This window comes from Daktulosphaira vitifoliae, unplaced genomic scaffold, assembly GCF_025091365.1.
Source record: "Daktulosphaira vitifoliae isolate Bord-2020 unplaced genomic scaffold, ASM2509136v1 Scaffold_4, whole genome shotgun sequence".
Lineage (NCBI taxonomy): Eukaryota > Metazoa > Arthropoda > Insecta > Hemiptera > Phylloxeridae > Daktulosphaira > Daktulosphaira vitifoliae.
The window spans coordinates 27,052,076-27,073,551 of NW_026099575.1; the positions used below are offsets into that span (position 1 = coordinate 27,052,076).

Sequence of the window (21,476 nt, forward strand, 5' to 3'; positions counted from 1 at the left end):
CTCACGGCAGTTGTAGACAACAGTACAATATCCAACCGAATATGGACTACGTCGGTCGTCGTTCGTTACTCTTCTTCGCTATTAGATTCGTTTGAATAATTTACGTGTTACCTATAGAGAATTTTTTTAACGCAATAAAAATAACTAAAGTTGGGGTATAATACAACTGATCTCTTTAACAAATAAAAATTACTCCAAATAATAAACTTTTTTTATTACTTTTAATTAAATAGGTAACAATACATTTAAAAGACCACGTGGTAACATGGATGACCTTGTAAGTATACAGTTTTTTAAAATAATTTATAGTTAAAAAAATTCTTGATTGCCAAATTTAAAAATATTATTACATTTATAGTATTATCAAAATATATTGTTAAGTATTTTATGTTAATTAGATGTCTATGAATATTAACTACTTACAGAGATATGATTTGAATAATTGAACCTTAAACTATTTTTTCGAAACTAAATTAAAATATTTGTATTGGGGTAGTCGTTAAAAATCGAAATTTTTTATTTTACCTCAGACTCCCTTTAAATATATTTTGATGCTAATAAAAATTAATTGTATAAAATTTGGAATCGATTAGTTAATGTTATCGCGTGCCTCACAACCCCTAAATTTGAATGAAAATTTCATTAAAAAAATTTAAGGTGAAATTTTTATCATCTTTTTTTTATTCAACTAAAATGTTATTAAGATTTCCAAAATGTAATTTTTATGTTACTATTATAATTTTCAAATAAAAAATAATTAAAATCATAAAAACTATTAGTTTTATTTTATAAAATATTTAAACTACAGACTTTTTATGAAATAATTTAATTAGTATTTAAGTTTTATAGAAAGTCTTAAAAAATTATGGATTTATTAAAATAAGTTATTGTTTTTTTTAAATTGAAACAGAGTCAAAAGTTAATTAAAAATCAAATTAACTCCTACCTAAAAATGAATAGTTTATTAGGATAATAACACTAATTTAAAAACATTATCGTATATTTAATAGATAATACATCAATAATGAAAAAATAAATCACACGCTTCAAAATTTAACTACATATAACTTTATAAGGTTTAATAATTTCTTCAGTAAAAATTATTTTATGTAAATCTAAAACAACAAAAATGACTTTAAAATTTTACATTAAACTATTTCGCATTGTTAATTAAGAATAATTAAACTAATTAAGCTGTGTAAAATCTAATTAATCTGTTTCCAACGACAAAAACTAAACAAGACTGAATAATATTTGTTTTTAATTTAGGTAGTATTACCTAAAAATTATTTATTAAAAAAAAAGTATTTTTTTCAAAACTTTGAAAGTTTTACATATTTTTTACTGTTAATAACATTAATACCAAATATCAATTCTATTATTTATATAAAAATTACATTTTTTAAATCCTTATATTTTGGATTTATAAGTATTACAAAAGTAGTTATAAGTTAAATAAAATAGTCAGGGTGAAAATGTCTTTTTTTTTTGAAAAATGATACTTTTATACTCAGCTTTAGGGGTCATGTGGAATGTGTTAATATTGATTAGTCGCATTTCTAAATTTCGTACAATTCATTTCTATTAGGATCGAAATAAATTTAGTGAAGTCTGAGGTATAACCAATAAAAATTGTTTTGTAACGACTATCCTAATGTTTATGTTATTATTTATATTATAATAAAAAAATAATTGTCAATTATAATAAGACAATAGAATGCTTCTTTGGAAGAATATTGAAGAAGTTTTGAATCCAAAAGTATTTTTATTAAATAGAATAATAATCGCATTGAATATTTTTTACACTTTATTGACAAAATTTATAATTAAAGTCATAAATCGTTTTAAATTTCTACTTCTTCACTAATACTTTGAAGATTTTCAAACACGTTTTTACTAACATTATCTTAATTTTATATCCATGAATGTCATAATTAAACAAGAATTTGAGCAGTAGCAGGTACTGTTTAAATAGTAATATAGTAGTAAAATTGTAATTTTGCATTTAAAAAGTTTGTCCACTTATCGCTTTTCTATAATTACTACTGTATTCTGATATAATGAAAATTATGTTTATGTAATTAAAGATTAATGTAAATAATAATGGTTAATTGAATAAAATTAGTCTAGACGCTATTTTAAGTCAACGACTTGAGATAATAGAACATACAATTTTATTTACTTATCTTTGTACATCTAGTAGCACATCTTAAATATCGTTGTTCACAAAATTTTAGAGTTCGCAGAAGTTATAAAACTTTTCTGAATATATACATTAAAAATGTATATAAATTAATTTAGCTAAATAAAAATTAGTTTTATCAATTTGTGTTTGTTTATAATCATATATGAATTAAAAAATACATTAAACAAGTTGTAATTGATTATATTATATCCATAATTTTACATTACTGAGATATTATTAAATAGATAGACTATGTACTATACATGTATATAAAGTTTAGCTATTTTATTATTAATAATCAATGTAAGGTTTAATATTATACTTCTTCACTTTCTCCATATTAATGGAGCCAAAATAAGTATTTATAGTATTAAATATAATATACTTAAAAGTGAAGTTTGTAGAAAGTTCTTTCCTCCAACCAATGAGTTATATACAGTTCAGCCCAAAACCAAAGTAAATATTAGTATACTTTTATAAAATGTACTTTACGTAAGAAAACTACATTTTTCCAAGAGAAAAACTATCTTCAGTTCATATTTTATTATTGAGAAAAATCGGAAGCATGCCAACCTTTCATGCACGTATCAATAGGCCCTGACAATTACCGTGAACTTATAGTTTCAAAAATTCCCAAGTGGTTGGAATAGTTACAAAATGTTATATATATATATATATATATATATAACATTTATATATGTATGTATATTTTTTAAACTTATTGTGATAAAATTAACCTTTCAAAACCATATAGTTAAAAAACTACAGTTTAATTTCATTTTTAGATAGCAAAATATTGTACAATTATTTAAAATATAAATATAAAAAAAGTAATTAAAGAAAAAATGTTAATCATATTAAATTAATTACAAGAAATCGCTAGAGAATTGTACATTTAATGGATTTTATATTGTAGTTTACTTGTCAAGCTTTTGGGAGTCATTTATTATTATATATATGACTGATATGATACTTGCGAATGATTAATATTAGGAACTAGCTAGACAAATCTTAATCAAATTTTAACAATTATTAACTGCTAAGTCGATTTTGAGAAATTGCTGACTATTACTGTGATAAATACAGTCAATTAATTTTTAGCTGCTCATTGTGTCATATTATATCTTTACTGCTGTTAGTTTATTTAATTAATGGTCCAGTTTTTTGTACATTAAGCCTGGAATACACTAAAATACGAAAAACTCTATGAAGAGCCAATTTACAAGTATAATACCATTGAACAGTGTCCTGTAAGAAAGCATTTTTTTATAATTATAAATAAAGCGTGTTAGTAATCCTAATATAAAAACAAAACGAATTTATTTCCACTGTAAAGATATATATTAATTGAATTTGTAAACTTCAATTGGCTTTATTATTAGTCATTATAAATCTACTAATCAGTTTCAATTATTATAGTACTCTGTTACTTTATTTATTGCCGAATATTCATAACACAGTATTCGTTGCCAAGTGCGATATCGCAGTAACGATTTTCAAACTGTAAACTTATTTCTGAGAAGCCACCAATTATTTTATCATCTATTTATACGTTTTAATACTTAAAAGTATTAAAGTCGTTTTAATTACAAAAGTATAGATTGATTATTGAAAAATAACCCTATTTACTTGGATTTAAATGAAAAAAAAGTGAAGGAAGTTAACCATACGTAGATACATTTAAAACTAGAGGAGTATCGAAATAAATTCTTTGAAGTTTAAAAAAAATTAAAAATAAATGGTTAAAGTAAAAACAGATATGTACTAAGAAAATTTTTCGTAAGATCGGGGAGTTGAAGAAAAAGTTAAATTTTTTAATGACCTTTAATTTTGCTCATCAAGTATCTACTAGTTATAGTAAAAAAAAAAAAACGATCATTGCTAAATTTTAATGGAAAGTAGCTCTTGAGTGAGTTCGCTATAAATATTATCTAATTAAAAATTTAGTTAATTTGTATACATTGCAATTTATTTGTGTTTTCATTTAGTTTTTTATTTTTCATCGATGACTTTTAAACTAAAAATATAATTGTTTCCTAATGTTATATTATATGGAAAATATATACTTAAAACGTGCATAATAAAAAAATAAAAAATCTTTCATTAGATAGTTTATGTAACCTATAGGTTATTTCCACAAGTTATGTTAAAGACGCATCAAGGGATTATAATATTATAAGAACAAAGTTGTTTATTCTTATTATAAAACAACCGGAAAAAACATACACATTAGGTAAAATATCGAAGAAGATTTATATTATATAACCCAAATAATCATATTTTTTTATGTAATATAAGTTCCGGTTTAGTGTCATATAAACGTACTGAATTTTCAGATAAAATAAGAAAAAATGAAAATATTTATATTTTATGAACATTTCAGAATTATGCGCATTATTATTCGTTGTGTTTAGAATGTCACATTTGACGACAATAAAACAGTTTCATTTAATCGTACAACCACACATGTACTAGTTTAATTTTTTTTGCTTACAATAATCTTTGTACTTGTATATACGACTTATGGGGTGATTAACGTGTCACTCTTTTGTGCCTTAGCCAAATTTAAAACAGAACTATTTTGTGACCTTTTTGTTTTATTTAGAAATAAAAGAACTTTAGTTGCGCATAAATTTTGCCTTAAAACTGCTTATACATCATTTCATGCACTGTTAGTTTCTTTAATGCCAAAAAATCTTTGTTTCTACTTGAAGAAGTTACATTACTTTGTTTATAACTAAATACAGATAAAAAAGTTGTCACCTACATATATAGGTATACATATATATTTTCGCATAAGGTTAGGATATAAATTTGTGCAGCATGCTGAACCACCTCTTCTACTATTAATAACATACACGTGTATTTTAATCGTTAAATAATATCCTAAGAAAATTTTATTCTATTGAATGTACACTACTAAATTTTCTAATGACACAATATTCTATATTTTTCTTGATTTATAATTGAATAAAAGAGTGAAAAAAAGAAAATCTGTGGTATAGTCGTGTAAAACTATTATAAACCCAAGTGAAATAAGTCACGCACATTTATAAAGACGATAATAGCAAAAAATGAACGATAATAATCATAGATGATTGTATAGGTATTTTTTTTATCAAATCATAGGTCTCGTTGAAATTATATATTTTATGTAAAACAAAGTATGTGAATTATTATAATTGAAATCAATAAATCTAATTAAAAATTTTAAAAATAAATTCAAACAATTTTAAAAATAATCTTGGTAACTTCTAGTGTTCTAGTTCTAACCATTAGCTCTAATTAGCTATATGAAAAAATTAAATAAACTTTATATAGTTAACCTCAGACTCTTATTAATAATAGCAAACGATAAATCCTCTTAATACAATGATGTATACATTTTATGATGTATTAATATAATTACATGCTGAAATAATTTTATTTGTATTTCTATCAGCTTATACTATTGAATTATTCACCGCAACGCGTAAATTATAGTACAGTTTAAATTAGGTCATAAATTTTCAAAACTTTCCACATCTATTAATATCCAAATTGGTTCTAATAAGCTACATATTCTTGTTATTGGTTTGAGTAGTTTTTAAATCGAATACATTTTTATTATTGGGCATACAACATTATATATAGAAAAAACACTTTAAATTCTCAAGTATTTCATAAAACTAAATTTATAAATATACTAAACGATTTCTAAAAATGACAAATAAATAATAAACTTAGAAATAGTTTGTTGAATTTTTCATTTAAATTTAGGGTGAACGTTCACTGGAAAATAATCGGTTGTCAAATATTCATTAAATTTATTAACTTTGTTGTATGAACCTATTAAAACACTTATTTATATATAAAGTACATAAGCTTTTAGTGTCGTAAGTAGTTTGTTGTTTTCGGCATTATTATCATTATTTGCGGTCCAAATTAACTAAACCAGCAGCTTTCTAAAAATAAGAGCTCAATTTTTGTACTCAAGATCTTTTAATGGGATATTTTACCAAGAAAAATAAGCTTCTTTATGAAAAAAAAATATTGATTTTGTTTAGATTTAATATTTCCATAAAGATTTAAATAAAATTTAGCTATTATGTTATAAAAAAGGTTTGCCGAGAAAATTACTTAGATGGGTCGTATAATCTACTCATTCGTTGCAGAGGATAAGATAATGTAGCAAACCGTTACCAAAAGTAGGCCAAGAAAACACAACCATTTTTTGTTAAATTGTAGCTAAAAAATTTCAATTGAATATAAAACTATTTATACTGTAGATAGTAGAAAAAGACTGCAACAAACTTGAGACATTCAATTTGCTATTGGATTTATCTACAGATAAACAGTAAGGTGATTCTTAGCTATAATAAGCTAAAAAAATGTTAATTCATATGGGTTAAAAACTTTATTCAACACACCCTTGGAATTGTTCCATTATTTGTTTAAATTATAATATTAAACTATAATAATTATAAAATTTTAATATTCAATAATAATTTTAAAAATTAGAATTGTATTTTACTATACGCATAATTTTTGCATAATATTTTAGCAAATAAATTGCGATTGGATAATTGTAAAATTTTTAATGATAATACATCAAACATTTGCTTTGCTGATGACATTTTTTTTAATCCAATAATTGACGAAGGTTTTGTGACGGTTAAGAAATTAAATCAAAATATTTTTAATATTATTTATTTTTAATTTTTTTATAACGTTACAGAAAACATACCTTCTTTAAACCTTCATCAAATTGAAGATAATACAATGNGACGAAGGTTTTGTGACGGTTAAGAAATTAAATCAAAATATTTTTAATATTATTTATTTTTAATTTTTTTATAACGTTACAGAAAACATACCTTCTTTAAACCTTCATCAAATTGAAGATAATACAATGTTTTAAGATAAAAAAAAGAAAACTATCCGAGATCTCGTTTTAAGGAGTTTTCGGCCATTAAAACAAAAAATCATATAATTTTCGGAAAAAATTGCCAGTTTTGTTATTTTGTATATTAACGGAATACTTAAATAAATCTGAATTATTTTTAATTATAGCATGTTTAATTTAATATATATCAACCTTTAAAATCAAAAATCATGTAAATTTTAGTAAAAATGTTATATTCTTTAAAAAAATGTTTCAAATACGCATCGAAACGTTATTAATGTTAGATATCAATCGATACTAATGTAAATACACCTCAACTCCGCAATTTTTTAATATTTTTATTCTGGATACGGTTAATAAATATATAGATATATTAATTAATTTGTCAATTTTCTGAGAGGAGCTTACTTTTTAGTAACACTTGTAACAAAATGTGTTTATCATTTTCATATATATCTATATAAAGAAGCGCCAAAGAAACGCTTTAATTGTTATGCCAAAAAAATATTTATAAAGGTTTTATGAATATTAAAATGTAAATGAATTATATGGTTTGTTAATACTTATCTCACAATCATATTTTTACTGTTATGCCCACCTAACCAAACGTTGCAAAGAGGCCAGACAATATTACACGTATTTTATATTCTTGAAAATCATTTCGTAACCTAAATATACCTTTTTCCCAATTCTCTTCGAAGCCAAAAATATTATTCACTTAAAAAAATCGGAATCTGAAACCGTAAAATAGTATTCCAACGGTACAACTAAATTCAGTTCCATATATTTACAAAAAAGGTGTAGTGCCTTGTGTAGACTACCAATATAAATATCAATAGAACCAAGTCGTTAAAATATTCAACGGTAGACGGAATGTGTAGAGCATATTATATTAGTCAAGAATTCTAGTAATATATTATGGTCAACACCTTTGGAGCTGACGAACAAGTAAATGCAAATAAATTATACCATACGTTATTTTGTAAAATATATTTATTATGTGTATATTGTAATTTAGTTGAAGTTTTTAAGTAGATAAATTTTGTTGTGTCACAAACTTTTACACTCATTGCACAGACTTTCCTTAAAACAGTAACTTGATGATATTTCTAATTAGATTAAAATATATAAAAACTTTTCTAGAAATTTAAATTGTTTAATCATTCGATAAAATTAACTAACACACATTTATTTTTTATTTTCTATGGTTTATTTTTGAAAATGAGTAATAACAAACAACAACGTAAAACTTGAAAATTGATTTTGTAAGTTATGATTTTTATACAATTGGTAGCACGTAAAGTTAACAAAACTCAAGGCAGTATAAAGTTAGAGATCAAATGCTCAAAGTGTAACTTGACCTGATTTATTTGTAAATGACCTGCGGTGTCCGGATAAGGTATTAATTTACTTGAACCACTTAGTTGTTATTTATTAGATTAGACGATAGATGATTGCGTGTACAGTTAATTATTCTAACTGAAAATTAAACCTAAATTTTGAATGATATTACGCAAATAAAATGGATTTATATAAATATAAGTTTACTATATATGTACACTGAAAGCTAAGAAAAGTTAAGGTCGATTTTGAAAGTATGGTACTTTGTTATTAATGTTAAATATTTAAATGTCATTTAGTGAAAATAGATTCAAGCTTAACTAATTCGTTGGACAGAAAAATAAAGTTTAAATCCATTTGGGTTTCGAAAACAAATTGAATACTTTTACTATTCTTCCCGGCCTAATATTAGTAATGTACTAACATTTTTAAAATTTTAAGTTCATTAATAAAAATAAACAGATGATGTATCATTTGATTTCTATTACGTTTTAGTAAGTGATGTCATTACCCAAGAAATTATAGATGTAGGCGGTTTACATTAACACGAGAAATACATTTTCATATTGTTAATAAAGAATTTTAGTTAAAATGTAGAACGTTGTAATTACTTCACATAATTTATAGTTTAATATAGAACTGAAAAACGTTATAATTTAATGTTGAAAACGAAAACAAAAAAACAAAATTTTTGGTATCAATAAACGTAAAATATTGTTAAACATAATATCATTTATAGTGTAAAATAATTTTTATTCAAACAAAAGTTAAATTTTTAAATGTTGTATTAAAAAAAAAAATTCTTAAAAATTTAACTACTTATGGTAGTAAATTATGTTTCCAACTCTTTCAAAGTTAAGTAAAAAAATATAGAAACTTCAAAACGTTAAAAAAAAAAATTAATGTTTTAACATTAAAAATGTTTAATATAAAAAGTGTATAACGTTTAAATATTGTTTAGCATTAAACTCAGTTATAAGATAATGTGTTAGAATAGATGTTAAATCATTTTATGTATCAACAACCTGCACAAAGATAGTAAAAGGGAAATGAAAATTACATAAGAGGAATACTTTGATAACTTTGTTGTATAACTTGTCACGTACAGTTTTATCGGTTAACTATTTAATTTTCGGTGTCAACATTTTTGTTCAAAGTAGTAACCAAATTTTAGGCATAAAACAATAATGTAAATATTTTAATACATTATAACTCTCTACAATATTATTAAAGTTGGAGTTTTTGCCGTGGAAATGTTTTTATAATAAATAACTTATGTGACACGAGTCAAATGTAAACAACGTTCAAAAATATTATTATAATGTTTTAACAACTAGAAAATGCTTTTATATTTATAATAATATAATCAAATGAAATTAAATGCTCATAGATTTCTTATAAATTAATGATTAATCGATAAAATATTTTAAATACATGTATATCTACATGATCTCTATTTACAAATACAAACTTAATTCAGCTTTTTAGACTTTACAAAAAAATAATCATTGTTCGGAATTTTGAATATAATAATGCATTTTCAAATACTATTGTTTTATTCAAACATTTGCCATATACATTATGCAAATATCTTTGCGTACAGATTTGCATAATATATAAATCAATTACTTGTTTCGTATTATTAGACTACCAGACCCAAAAATAGTTGGATTGGCCCACTATTAGTTTCTACGAGTACTAAACATTGAATGTAAGTAATCTTTCAATTTAGACACTAACGCAATAAATACTACTTTATTTAAGTAAATTGGTACAGTGTTGAGAATTGTTAGACGGCGATTTTAATATGCAATTTTGATACCTAAATGCGTTGGTGTCACCTAATACTATCCATTACATAAATAAAAGTTATTGATTAATACACAATATGAATATAAATGTATACATTTTAAATAATAACATTTACCCAAAAGTTATATTAAGATTTTGAAATTGCATTTTTTATAGATATTTAACTTTTCAAAAATTATTTGGTTAAAATATGTTTTATATTGCTAAAAGGAAATTAATTTTGAAATTATTTTCCAGGTTCAACTTTTTTGACTCATAAAACATAATAATGTATATAATATTTTCGAATTGTAATATTTAAACTGTATGCAGTTTAAACAATTTCTATAAAAACGAATTGTTCAGTATAATTTACAAAGAAAAATATATTTTTTTATTTTTTTAATGTATAGCAGGGTATTTGCTAACATTATAAATATAATTTTTGTAATTATTTTAACGTTCTACGTATTTAATCAATTACTAACTTTTCGAAGAAATGTTTTAAGCGACGCTTATCAAGCTTCGTGAGAACAAATGGACGAGTTGATCTCATGAAGATTAATGGCGTCCCCTTTCATTTTAAACCTCAGTTATATTTGAGTTTTTAATGACAGATACTTTAGTTTTCAATGGTTACACTTCAGATTAATTTTTAATAAATTGGTAAAGCAATTATTTGTACATTTTACTTGGAATTTTTTTGTAAACTTAAAATCTCAATTTATCATAATTTATAACATTTTAATGTATTAAACTACACATAGCTGTTATGTATTATAATGTAATCCTAAATGCCCCTCTACGTGAAATGTGATGTTATAGGGCTTATGTAATAAAATTCTTCTTCTAGTTTATCATGAATCATGTAGTTGGTTTTAATCATTGTGGAAGTATACAAAACGAATTGTGAATGAGAATTACATGTTATAATGACTTCAAAAAATGAGAAAGTATATTTTAATTTGTACTTAATTTTTCAATTGAGCGAAACATTTATTACTGCGATTGTAAATATAATTAACATTCTTTCATAAGCTGAATAATGGAGTGTACTATTGATTATTGTGGCGCCAAAAAGGACTACTAAACTTTTGTACTAAAAATTATGAATGATGATTATACATGTCAAATATTTGTATTATTACTTATAATCCATAGATTAAGTTATTCAAGAATACATGTACATGTGAATATTATAAACAAAAAGATAATGAATTGCATAATTAAAACCTTGTTAACTCATAATATTAAAATTGAGCGATGCTCTTCTAAGATTTACAAATTCTAATAGTTGATATTGTTTTGAAACTTTTTTATATTTTTTTGGAAGAAAAGTTTTATATAATACGCTATGAATATTAACAATTAATTATTTTATAATACATTAAACTAATGACATGTTATAGAAAATAATAAAATAGCGCCCTTCAAAAAAATAAACATCAGAGTATGCATATACAAAATGATTCATTGATAATTTTTTTAATTCAATATCATTTATAAGGGTGTTAATTATAATTTTTTAAACGTTAGGGCAATAATTAACTAGTTTGTTTAATAGATAATAGTTCAATTAAAATAATGACTGGTCAATGGAATTTTTTATACCCGTATTTAGGAATTTAATAATAATTTGAAGTAATGACTGGAGGTGAAAATATCACAACTCCGATAACTTTTAATCAATTATCATTTCATTGAAATTTATTTTTCATAGTAACTCTATGTTTTAAAGTACTCGTAACTTGATAAGTACTTTATCTAAAATTGTTATTGAACCACTAATTTTTTTTGTAAGAAAAAGGCTAAATTAGAATAATTAATCATTTTGAGAAATATAAAAAATAAGATTTTTTTTATTTTTATTATTAGTGATGTATTAATAAAAAATATGTTTTGAATATAGTCTAATAGAGCCATCATTATTAAAAAAAAATTTTAAACGAAATGATAATCGAATCATAAGTTATTGGACTTGTCATATCTTCATGATTTACTTTTTTATATAAAAGTTACTTTTAATGTTGACAGTGATGTGCTATGGCATATCTAATTAAATATCAGAATAAATTTATCTGAAATATTTAGTTGTAAATAAATTTACCACAATAAAAGGAGTCATAAACGATAGTTACTTAAGCTAATTCAAATTAAATTCAAAATAGAAATAAAATATTCATAGTATTTTTTATATTCTTCATATATTATTTGTAGAGTAGTGAAGTTTCTTCAATATACTTATGAGAACACTATATGCCAAAAACTCTTGTTATACGGACTAGTAAACTTTCATGATGTTTCTACTCAAATTGGGTACAAAACAACATGTTGTCCATAGAGAGTAAAGTTACAGGATAGTTTTGCCTGCGTCACGTTGAACTTTATAAAATTTTACCTTTTTTCCACAATAATCTTATAGAGTGGGGATTAGTCGATCTTCAAATTTACCACCATAAAAAACCAGCAACAAATAAAAATTTTAACGCATATAAAAGGTCAATTTAAAAACAAAGCAGTTTCTATTTTAAAGCGAGAAAAATTGAAAAACTATTTCTCCCAAGTTGATATTTAGTACATCAGCTTTCGGCCATTACCACATACGAATATTAGATGTATTACTCTTGTAGCTCCTATTATTTGTCGGAACAACCACTTTAGCTTAGTTTAATGGCCACACAAAATGTTTTAACATTTTATATGACAAGTTAAGTTGTTTTTCGATTATGTAACCGTCATAAACGATTAATTCATTTTTGTATGCGTCAAATTCAATATCTATAAGCTTTCAGCAGTTGAGGGGTCCAATATAATAATCTCCATATTTTTTTGAAATTCAATCTTTTATCATTTTTAATAGAAAATCATTTTTGCCACTGTTTGACGAGATTATTAAGCATATCTGTTCACTAAAAAGATTATACCGTAAAAATTATGATGACACATTAAAAGTTCAGTAATAAAATTATTTCGTTTTTTGTTTCCTAATCAAGTTCAAAGAATGGAGAAAGTCATTTATTGTATTGGCTCTTCAATTATAATTTTAATTTGTTTAATGGAACCTAAATATAGTAAAATATAAGTGGCCTAAGTTTTTAACAATTAAGCTTTAATATATTGCATTTAAAAAATAAATGAAATAAATGTACATTTTACCTGCAACAGTATGAAATATAAACACCTGTAAATATCAAATGATCATGTAATTTTGTTTGTATTGATACGTATAAATTACAGCAGTTTTAAAATGTCTACAATTAATAAAAAACATATAAAGATTTATAAATGAATAAATAGATTTTAAAACTATTTTTTAAACTTAAAACCATGACTGAATAAGATGAAGATATTAAAGGGTTATGGATTTACAGCTAAAGAAATAATAATTTTACTCTATTGATGTCAATTATTGATAATTGATAATTGATGCTAATAATTTACAGCTAAAGAAATAATAATTTTACTCTGAATGTGTATATCATTGTTCCATATAATATTACTATAACCAAGAATTTTATAAAGCTTAAGCATTATTTGTAAATTACACTTTATGATATTTTCCAAGACTGCAAACAGTAGAATAAATTTAAGTGCACATCATTTACGCACCGTATAATAATCATCATTTAGAAGATAACTAAAATAGTAGTTGCGACTTACTTGAATATTTAATCATTAATTTAAAATTCAGGTTTAAAACCCCCGAGTGATAAACATATATCTTTTTTCCTTGGCAAAGGCAATGTTAAGAGTCAAATAAATACTTAATATTTTATAAGACAACTTGGGACTAAAAATAATTTAAAAAAACTTTTAGAAAAATAAAAAATGCAACACATGGTTTGCTACAAAACCATGCATACAAAACAGTCGACCTAAATTTTGAAATTTGAGAGCAGGTCTTGATCAAAATTATTTATTTTGTTTTTACGACAGTTAACACGTCAACGGTAAAATTACATTATACGATGTGAATAATTACAATATTTTAAATGTTTTGCAATATTTAAATAATATAAATTTATTATGTTTTACGTTGTTCGTTATTGACTCGTCATTAATATTTTGTTTTACGTTTTACGATTTTTAAACGTTATTGATAATATTTGTTATCTTATTTGGAATAACCCGCGATTGCTTACATTTATCTTACTTAGTTTTTGTGTTGAGAAACACTGGCTTACTTGTTTCCCCCAAATCCTTTATGCCTAATAAGTTATAACGAATCATCAAAAAGTTTTTGTTTTCTGTTTAATTCTTTCCTATTTAGTTTTTAACTATATTTGATGTTTCATTTCTTTTAAAATTATGTATTTTTCGTCGTTATTATATATTTTTCGTTAATCATTCACATTTTTTTACGGTTTATCATTCTAAATCGTTGTTTGGTAATTATAACGTTATGAAAACGGTTTCAAATCCGAAATCATTTCAAGAGAAATGAAATTACAGTGATCTATTTTATATAGCCTTATATCGTCGAATAATTTATACATTTGTAAGATCTTTTGGTTCAATGCCTTCAAAATTCCTCAATACAACTTTTATGACACTTGTCAAATACACTTTCATGATTTTGATTTTAATTTACAATAGAATTTAATATTTGAGTTTTTTCATAAATCTTCTTTATGAAATAATTATTATACCTTATTCCTTTCTGTGTAGATTCAGATTTAAATTTTAAATTACTATTATCCATTATTAAAGTTTATTTATGTAAATATCAATTTTTCCACTGTTACTTTCTTTATCATGGTAGTATGTAGAATTGTTCTCCGTTCGTTATTGTTATGAAATAAACTTTTATGTATATATATTCTACTTTTTATTTTAAATAAGTTGATATTAAACTTTAGATTTTGTTTGTACCATTGAAAACTACAATTGTAATCAGAGAATAAGATGATTAAATGAAAGGGAAAGTTAAATTTGTTTCAAAGAGGTGGTTATGGATGATAGTTAAATTAATTTTATATTGATTAAATTTATTGTACAAAATTAATTTTACTTATTAAAGTATTAAAGAGTATTTTCGAGTGAGCAACATAAATTTTTTGGTATAAAGAAGGAAACCAATATAATGTAATTAATTTGAAAGTATTAATTTTGATTAAATTAAATGTAAAATAACTGAATTTTTAGATTATTTAAAAAAAATCATTTAAATTTTTAAAAAATTATTTTTAATACATTAAGTATTATTAGTTATAATATTTAGTAAAGTAAATTTATTTATTTAAAAATATATTTTCATTCTCATTGTTGTTAAACATGTATTTTATAGTATTAATACAGGATAAGGCGTGTAAATAAGCCATTATTGAAACGAGCAACGCACTGTAGATTTTTGACGACAAAAAAAAGTCCATTGATATATTCTATTTAAGATATGTACATGAACATATCTTATGGAAGATATCATTGAAGTGATGACTATATTCACAGAAACAACTTTAGGTTTTCTCTATAAAGCTCTTCGAGTCCTATTCCAAAAAAATAACTATTCTCGCGTCCCATCCTATAAATTTGTACAACTGGAATACTATCACACGCATATATGTACTAAAATAATGCTGTTTCAACATTGATATTAACTTTAAAATAATTGGCTATCGTCGAAAAGACAGAAAGTTTAACCGTTTTAGGTTTAAGTCTCACATTCAACGGGAACTTCTGATACACATTTAAAGTTTACAAATTATTCAAATCCAGTTCGTTATTACATGATTGTTTAAAATTAACACTTTTTATGATCATCTTGTCATCACAGTCAGTTATGGCGTTCTTAAATTAATTGATTTATTTCAAATATAAATTACTGGTTGAAAATCTTAAAAATTTTAATCTTGACAGCTTTTTACCACTTATGTTTTACTTCTAAGTTTTTGATAAACCTAATGTGTAAGATGAGTTTTCAAACTCAGTGAATTCGTGTTAAGTATATTAATGATGTATTTACTTAAAAAAAGAAACTCAAAAGTTTTAATTAAATTAAATTTAAGTTCCAAGTGGTATTATCTAGAATATATAAAATTTTACTTTTATTAACCAATGTACTATTTAGTGTTGTGAAGTTAATGAAGCAATTTGATAGTTGAAACTATTTAGACGAGAAAAAATTCAATCATAAAAATATAAAATTAATACACAATATTAGTTATTTGTGTGTCTGTTAAATATGCAAATAAGAACTAAAGGGCAAACAGAAACAACAAGGTGTTGTTATAAAATACCATCAAAGCTATTTTTATAAATCCATTAGTTTTTACATAAAAAGACATAGGATAATAATCTACGGGTCAATTAGGTTGCATTTGTTAAAGTGACCACTAAAGCAAATTAATTTTGAATTATAATTTAATAGGTTAATAATTTTTCCGCAGGCTATCCAGTTAAATCATCGGAAGGAACCAGTGATTATTTTAACTGATGATAACGACGTATTGGAAGATACAACGTTGTGCCCTTCATCAACAAAAACCTATCCGTTTGCTATGGTTCTCCGACTTCGAGTGCTGCAAGTAAGAATTTATTACCCGGAAAATATTACCAATGATAAAAACGAATAGGAAAAGTCGACCAATGTTTAAATTATTAGACATTTGAATCGCTTATTTAAAAGAGTTATAATACCTCAAAGTTTTGAAAAATGAGGGATTAAGTGCAAATTATATTTTATGGATTTTTTTACGGTCCAAGATATTTTGCCGTCCGGGGCAATATATTAGAAGTGCGTTTTACATTTTTAAGTAAACTTTTTTTTTGTCCATTATTAATCTCCGAAAATTTACTACATTAAATGGTGTAAGCAGTATCGAACAATACAGTTCTAAATCTTTTTGAGTTTATTAGATACATGAATAACAATTTAAACATGTTTTTTACTGTTTAACATAATCATACATTTGGACTTAAATTTTCTTATCGTCAGATATAGTTTATATTTAAATTTCAACTTTTTTTATTTTCTCATTATATAAAAATAAAAGATAAATTACATTAAAAGTATTCATATTTTAAATCTAGGGCACTAGTTTAGTTCGGTTATTTTCCACATTAGTCGTTTTTTCCTAGTCTTTTTATTCATTAAACGCTTCTTCATTAATCGTTTTATCAATAGCCGTTTTTTCCATTGTCCGTTTTATCGGCCAATGTAGGAATTTATCATTATTTTTGAATCTAGAATAAGAGCTACACTTGGATCACAAAATTCTCTTTTGATACCTTTTATAATTCTATCTTACAAAAACCTTTTGAATGACGTATTACGTAAATCAAAATGAAAGTCCTATTCTTCGCAATTGTTACCATAACTAAAATAATCTCATGTTTTGTCGAAATGAAATCCTTTAGTAGTATTTTTTAAAATTTATACTTGAGTGTAATCATAAATTTCATTCGATCCATTTAACATGCTTTGAATTTCTATAGTATTACATGTTTCTTTTTTAAAATTTCTCTCTGCTCATTCTTTATTTTAATGTACAAATGTATTAGGATTATATAAATTAAAATGAGTAAGCTTTTTATCGCCTAAAAAACAATATATACCATTTAAACATTTAGTGTAATTTACATTTAAATGGTAGATCAAGTTTACTTTACTGAAAGTGTTAAGTATAATTTAAAGTATTTATAATTATTTTTTTAACAGTTAAGAATAGCGAAACTGATTAATACTGAATCGTAATACTCAAAGCGATTAAGCAACTGGCAAGCTTAATGAGTATTTAAGATTTATTTAGATTTCGCAAATTAAGTCAGATACATTTATACTGTTAACGTCCAATTCTCTAGGCTCTATTGTTGCGACTCGCCATTTCATTATAAATCTGAAAGTAAGTAATAGTATTATGTATCAATTAAGTTAATTGATACCATAAAAATTACTAAAAAATATATTACATAGTTAAACAAACTCATAATACTTAATTAAATTTACATATTCAATATTTTATGTGATTTGTAATTATTTTAGAAGTGAAACATAAAAATGTAATATTCATTGTTGTTAATTAAATTTAAAAAAAAAACATTATATATTTCGAGTACAAATGAATTACTTTAATAAAGAGTCATTTATGTACTCTTTATGATTAAAAATGTTAATTTTTTTAATTTGATATGTCATTACTTAACACTTCAAAAGAATTATGTCAATTATGTACTTACGGTCATTATTATGGGATTGATCATATGTCCATTATAATATAAAGTTACTCGGATTGAAAAGCAATTAGCAAATATTGATTTTGTTACATCACGATATTGTTCACTTGATTACGGGGGAGGTTAATGGCCAATGAACCACCACACTCACCTAATTTTTGCTCATTTTTCAATGAGTCTTAATTGTTTCTCTATTCATGTAAAATTATGTAACTAACCATAATATATTTAAAATTAATGGCAACTGATTTTATTTTTAGTAAGTTTACATGGTAAACCAACGATTTTTTTAAAAAAAAGGAAGTAATTTATACTGGCGTATATTATTTTTAATTATCAAATCATTTCCATAAGGGTATTGTACTAAATAATTTATGATTAGCGGATATGATGTTCGAATCATTGAATGGCATGTACACGTAGCCGTCTGTTACAAAATGTCAAATTGATAACATGACAGGATACTCTGTTAAACTTACCCCATTATCATGATATTTTATACTGAATAATTATTTTACGTTTAACATTTTCGTGATATCGTATATTTCAATAATACTAGTTCGTTTGAGTCCAAAATATATAATAAATTATGTGTTTACACTAAGAAATACAATTATTTTTCCTCTCTTATCGTACATTCTATGTCAAAAATAAGATTAAATTATAGATTTTTAGATAAAAAGAAAATTTATTAATCGACAGGTTACAGTAATAACAAAGTAAGTAATAAGATTTTTGATTTGCAACTTAAAAATTATTCTTGCTTTATATTTAAATAATACAAATATTCTAACTATTCTGTAATATATTATATCAATTATATATATTTTATTATTGAGATGTTTGTATAACATTAATTATTACTCGATGTAAAATGAAATAAAACTTTCAAACTTATTTTATTTATAAGTGATTAAACACTTAACAAAAAATGTTCACCGAATAATATTTTCATTTCGGTAGTAAAAATAAAATAGAAAAAGTGATATTGTTTAATATAATAAATCAATATGACAATGAAGAAATAAAAATTCTATTTAAACATTTTTAGTTAAGGTAATTATTAATTTCGAGATCAATGCAATTGAATAACGTTTATTAATCATATTAAGTGTTATTTAGTTGAAAAAATATAATAACTCAAAAAGAAAATAAATAGGACAAAATAAAATTTTACAAAGAATTAAATAAGGTGGCGATATTTATGGTAATTCAAAAAGAGGTATCTTTAAAAAGATAACTTAAAACGTCACTCACAAGCAGCTCAAATATCTGTCTTTTATTTTTCTCGTTCTTTAAAGTTACCATACACAAGGAGATGTTTGTTGTAGTTACTCCTTACTATAAGGAAGTGAGGTTTGAGAGTTCAAACAATAAAGCACAATGGCGTAGAAATTGAATTATTCCTTTTATTTCAGTTTATAATTAGTTAAAGGGATTGTATGCTAAATGAAGTAATGTTGTGCCTCGAGTGGCGTTTTTCCATTCCTCGCCCCAAGGGTTTTTACTTTGAGTAGCCTGAGACTGTTGTTATACATCGCCCCAAGGATTTTTACCCAGAGTAGTCTGTTTTTTTCCACCGCCCTGGAACTGCCGTTAGGCATTACTTCAGAGTCGCCCCTAGTTGTTAAACCCACGCCTTGCTACTAGGTCTTTCTGCGTGTAACTGTATTTGTATTTCCCTTAAACTAATTTGCATNGTTTTTTTCCACCGCCCTGGAACTGCCGTTAGGCATTACTTCAGAGTAGCCCCTAGTTGTTAAACCCACGCCTTGCTACTAGGTCTTTCTGCGTGTAACTGTATTTGTATTTCCCTTAAACTAATTTGCATAATCTTTAGTAAAATGAATTAATTTTTCTGTTTCCTTATTTTCTCATTTAGAATACTTTATTGTTTAAAGCTAAACTATCTGAGTAGCAACTGAATTCGCTAAATTACCAAAAAAAATAATGATTTTTCCTTACCTTATTTTGTCAGTCTAAAAGTGCTTATCAATATTCTAACGGTGATTTGAATAAGGGTGTTTATTATTTTTTTCGAAAAATTTTACCTTTTCTCTTTCACACGAGATATAAAATAAAAACAAACAGAATTGTCTTTTATTTAACTAGAAATACACGTGATAAGCAAAAGACTTTTAATTTAAAGTGATCAGGAACACGCGTCGCCTTATACAAGTGTGTTATATTTTTACGGACGTTCAAATGGACGACGTATGGACATTTAAACGGACAGTCCAGCGATCATTCTGACGGGAATCCCAAATGGTAGGAGTTTATTACCCTTTTAATAGTTTCTGTATCCCTTTTTTTTGTTATAACCTTTTGTCGACCAGGATTTATTGATGTTTTTATTTTCAAAATTATGTTATTTCAGTACTTGAATAATTTATCTAGTAACAATATACATTATTATGTACAGGGTGTTCAGTAAGTCAGGAAACGGGTTTCTATTGTTCTCATTGTTTGTAACAATGAGAACAATAGAAACCCGTTTCCTGACTTACTGAACACCCTGTATGTAATATGCGTTGGTTATTGAAATGATTTCAGGTAAATTTTTGGAGTACGTCGACTGTTAAATTATTTGCATAAACTATCTGATTACAATCAAAGTAATTCTGATGATATAATTATTATCAGAATAAATTATATGATCTGCCCGAAATATTACACGCATAATTATCTTCTCGTTATACCAATTTATATATATTGACAATCAGTAAATTCTAATGTATGCATATCATAACAGAAAGGTGAAATAGATTTCTGACACTATTTTGAAAACGCGTTGTTCCATGTTTGAATTGTTCGTGTTAAGCCAACCATTCGACTATGAATCTAAATTAATTACGCCAGCGTTTCTCATCAAGGCTTAGTCTCTTACGGCCCTTTTCATTCTAAATTCTAAGCGTTTCGATTAAGCCACGATAGCTATAAATATATTTATAGTTATCGTGTCTTAATGATTAATCTATTGAAATGACCATCACACTGTATTATCATGGACATTTCAATAGATTAATCAAAACAGTTCAAAATAAACCGAACAGAATTTCGAAATGCAAAGAATACTCTGAATCTGAAACGCCAAATAACGTA

At 24.4% G+C, this 21,476-nt stretch overlaps 1 protein-coding gene across 1 annotated transcript in view; it reads left to right on the forward strand.

Moving 5' to 3' along the window:
* Positions 1-21,476, forward strand: part of LOC126904096 (uncharacterized) — a 57,823-nt gene continuing 36,347 nt past the window's right edge. The window contains exons 1-2 of the mRNA XM_050682819.1: positions 1-277; positions 16,589-16,726. Coding sequence (XP_050538776.1) covers positions 266-277; positions 16,589-16,726 — 150 coding nt within the window. The 5' untranslated portion in view covers positions 1-265. The remainder of the gene's footprint in view (positions 278-16,588; positions 16,727-21,476) is intronic.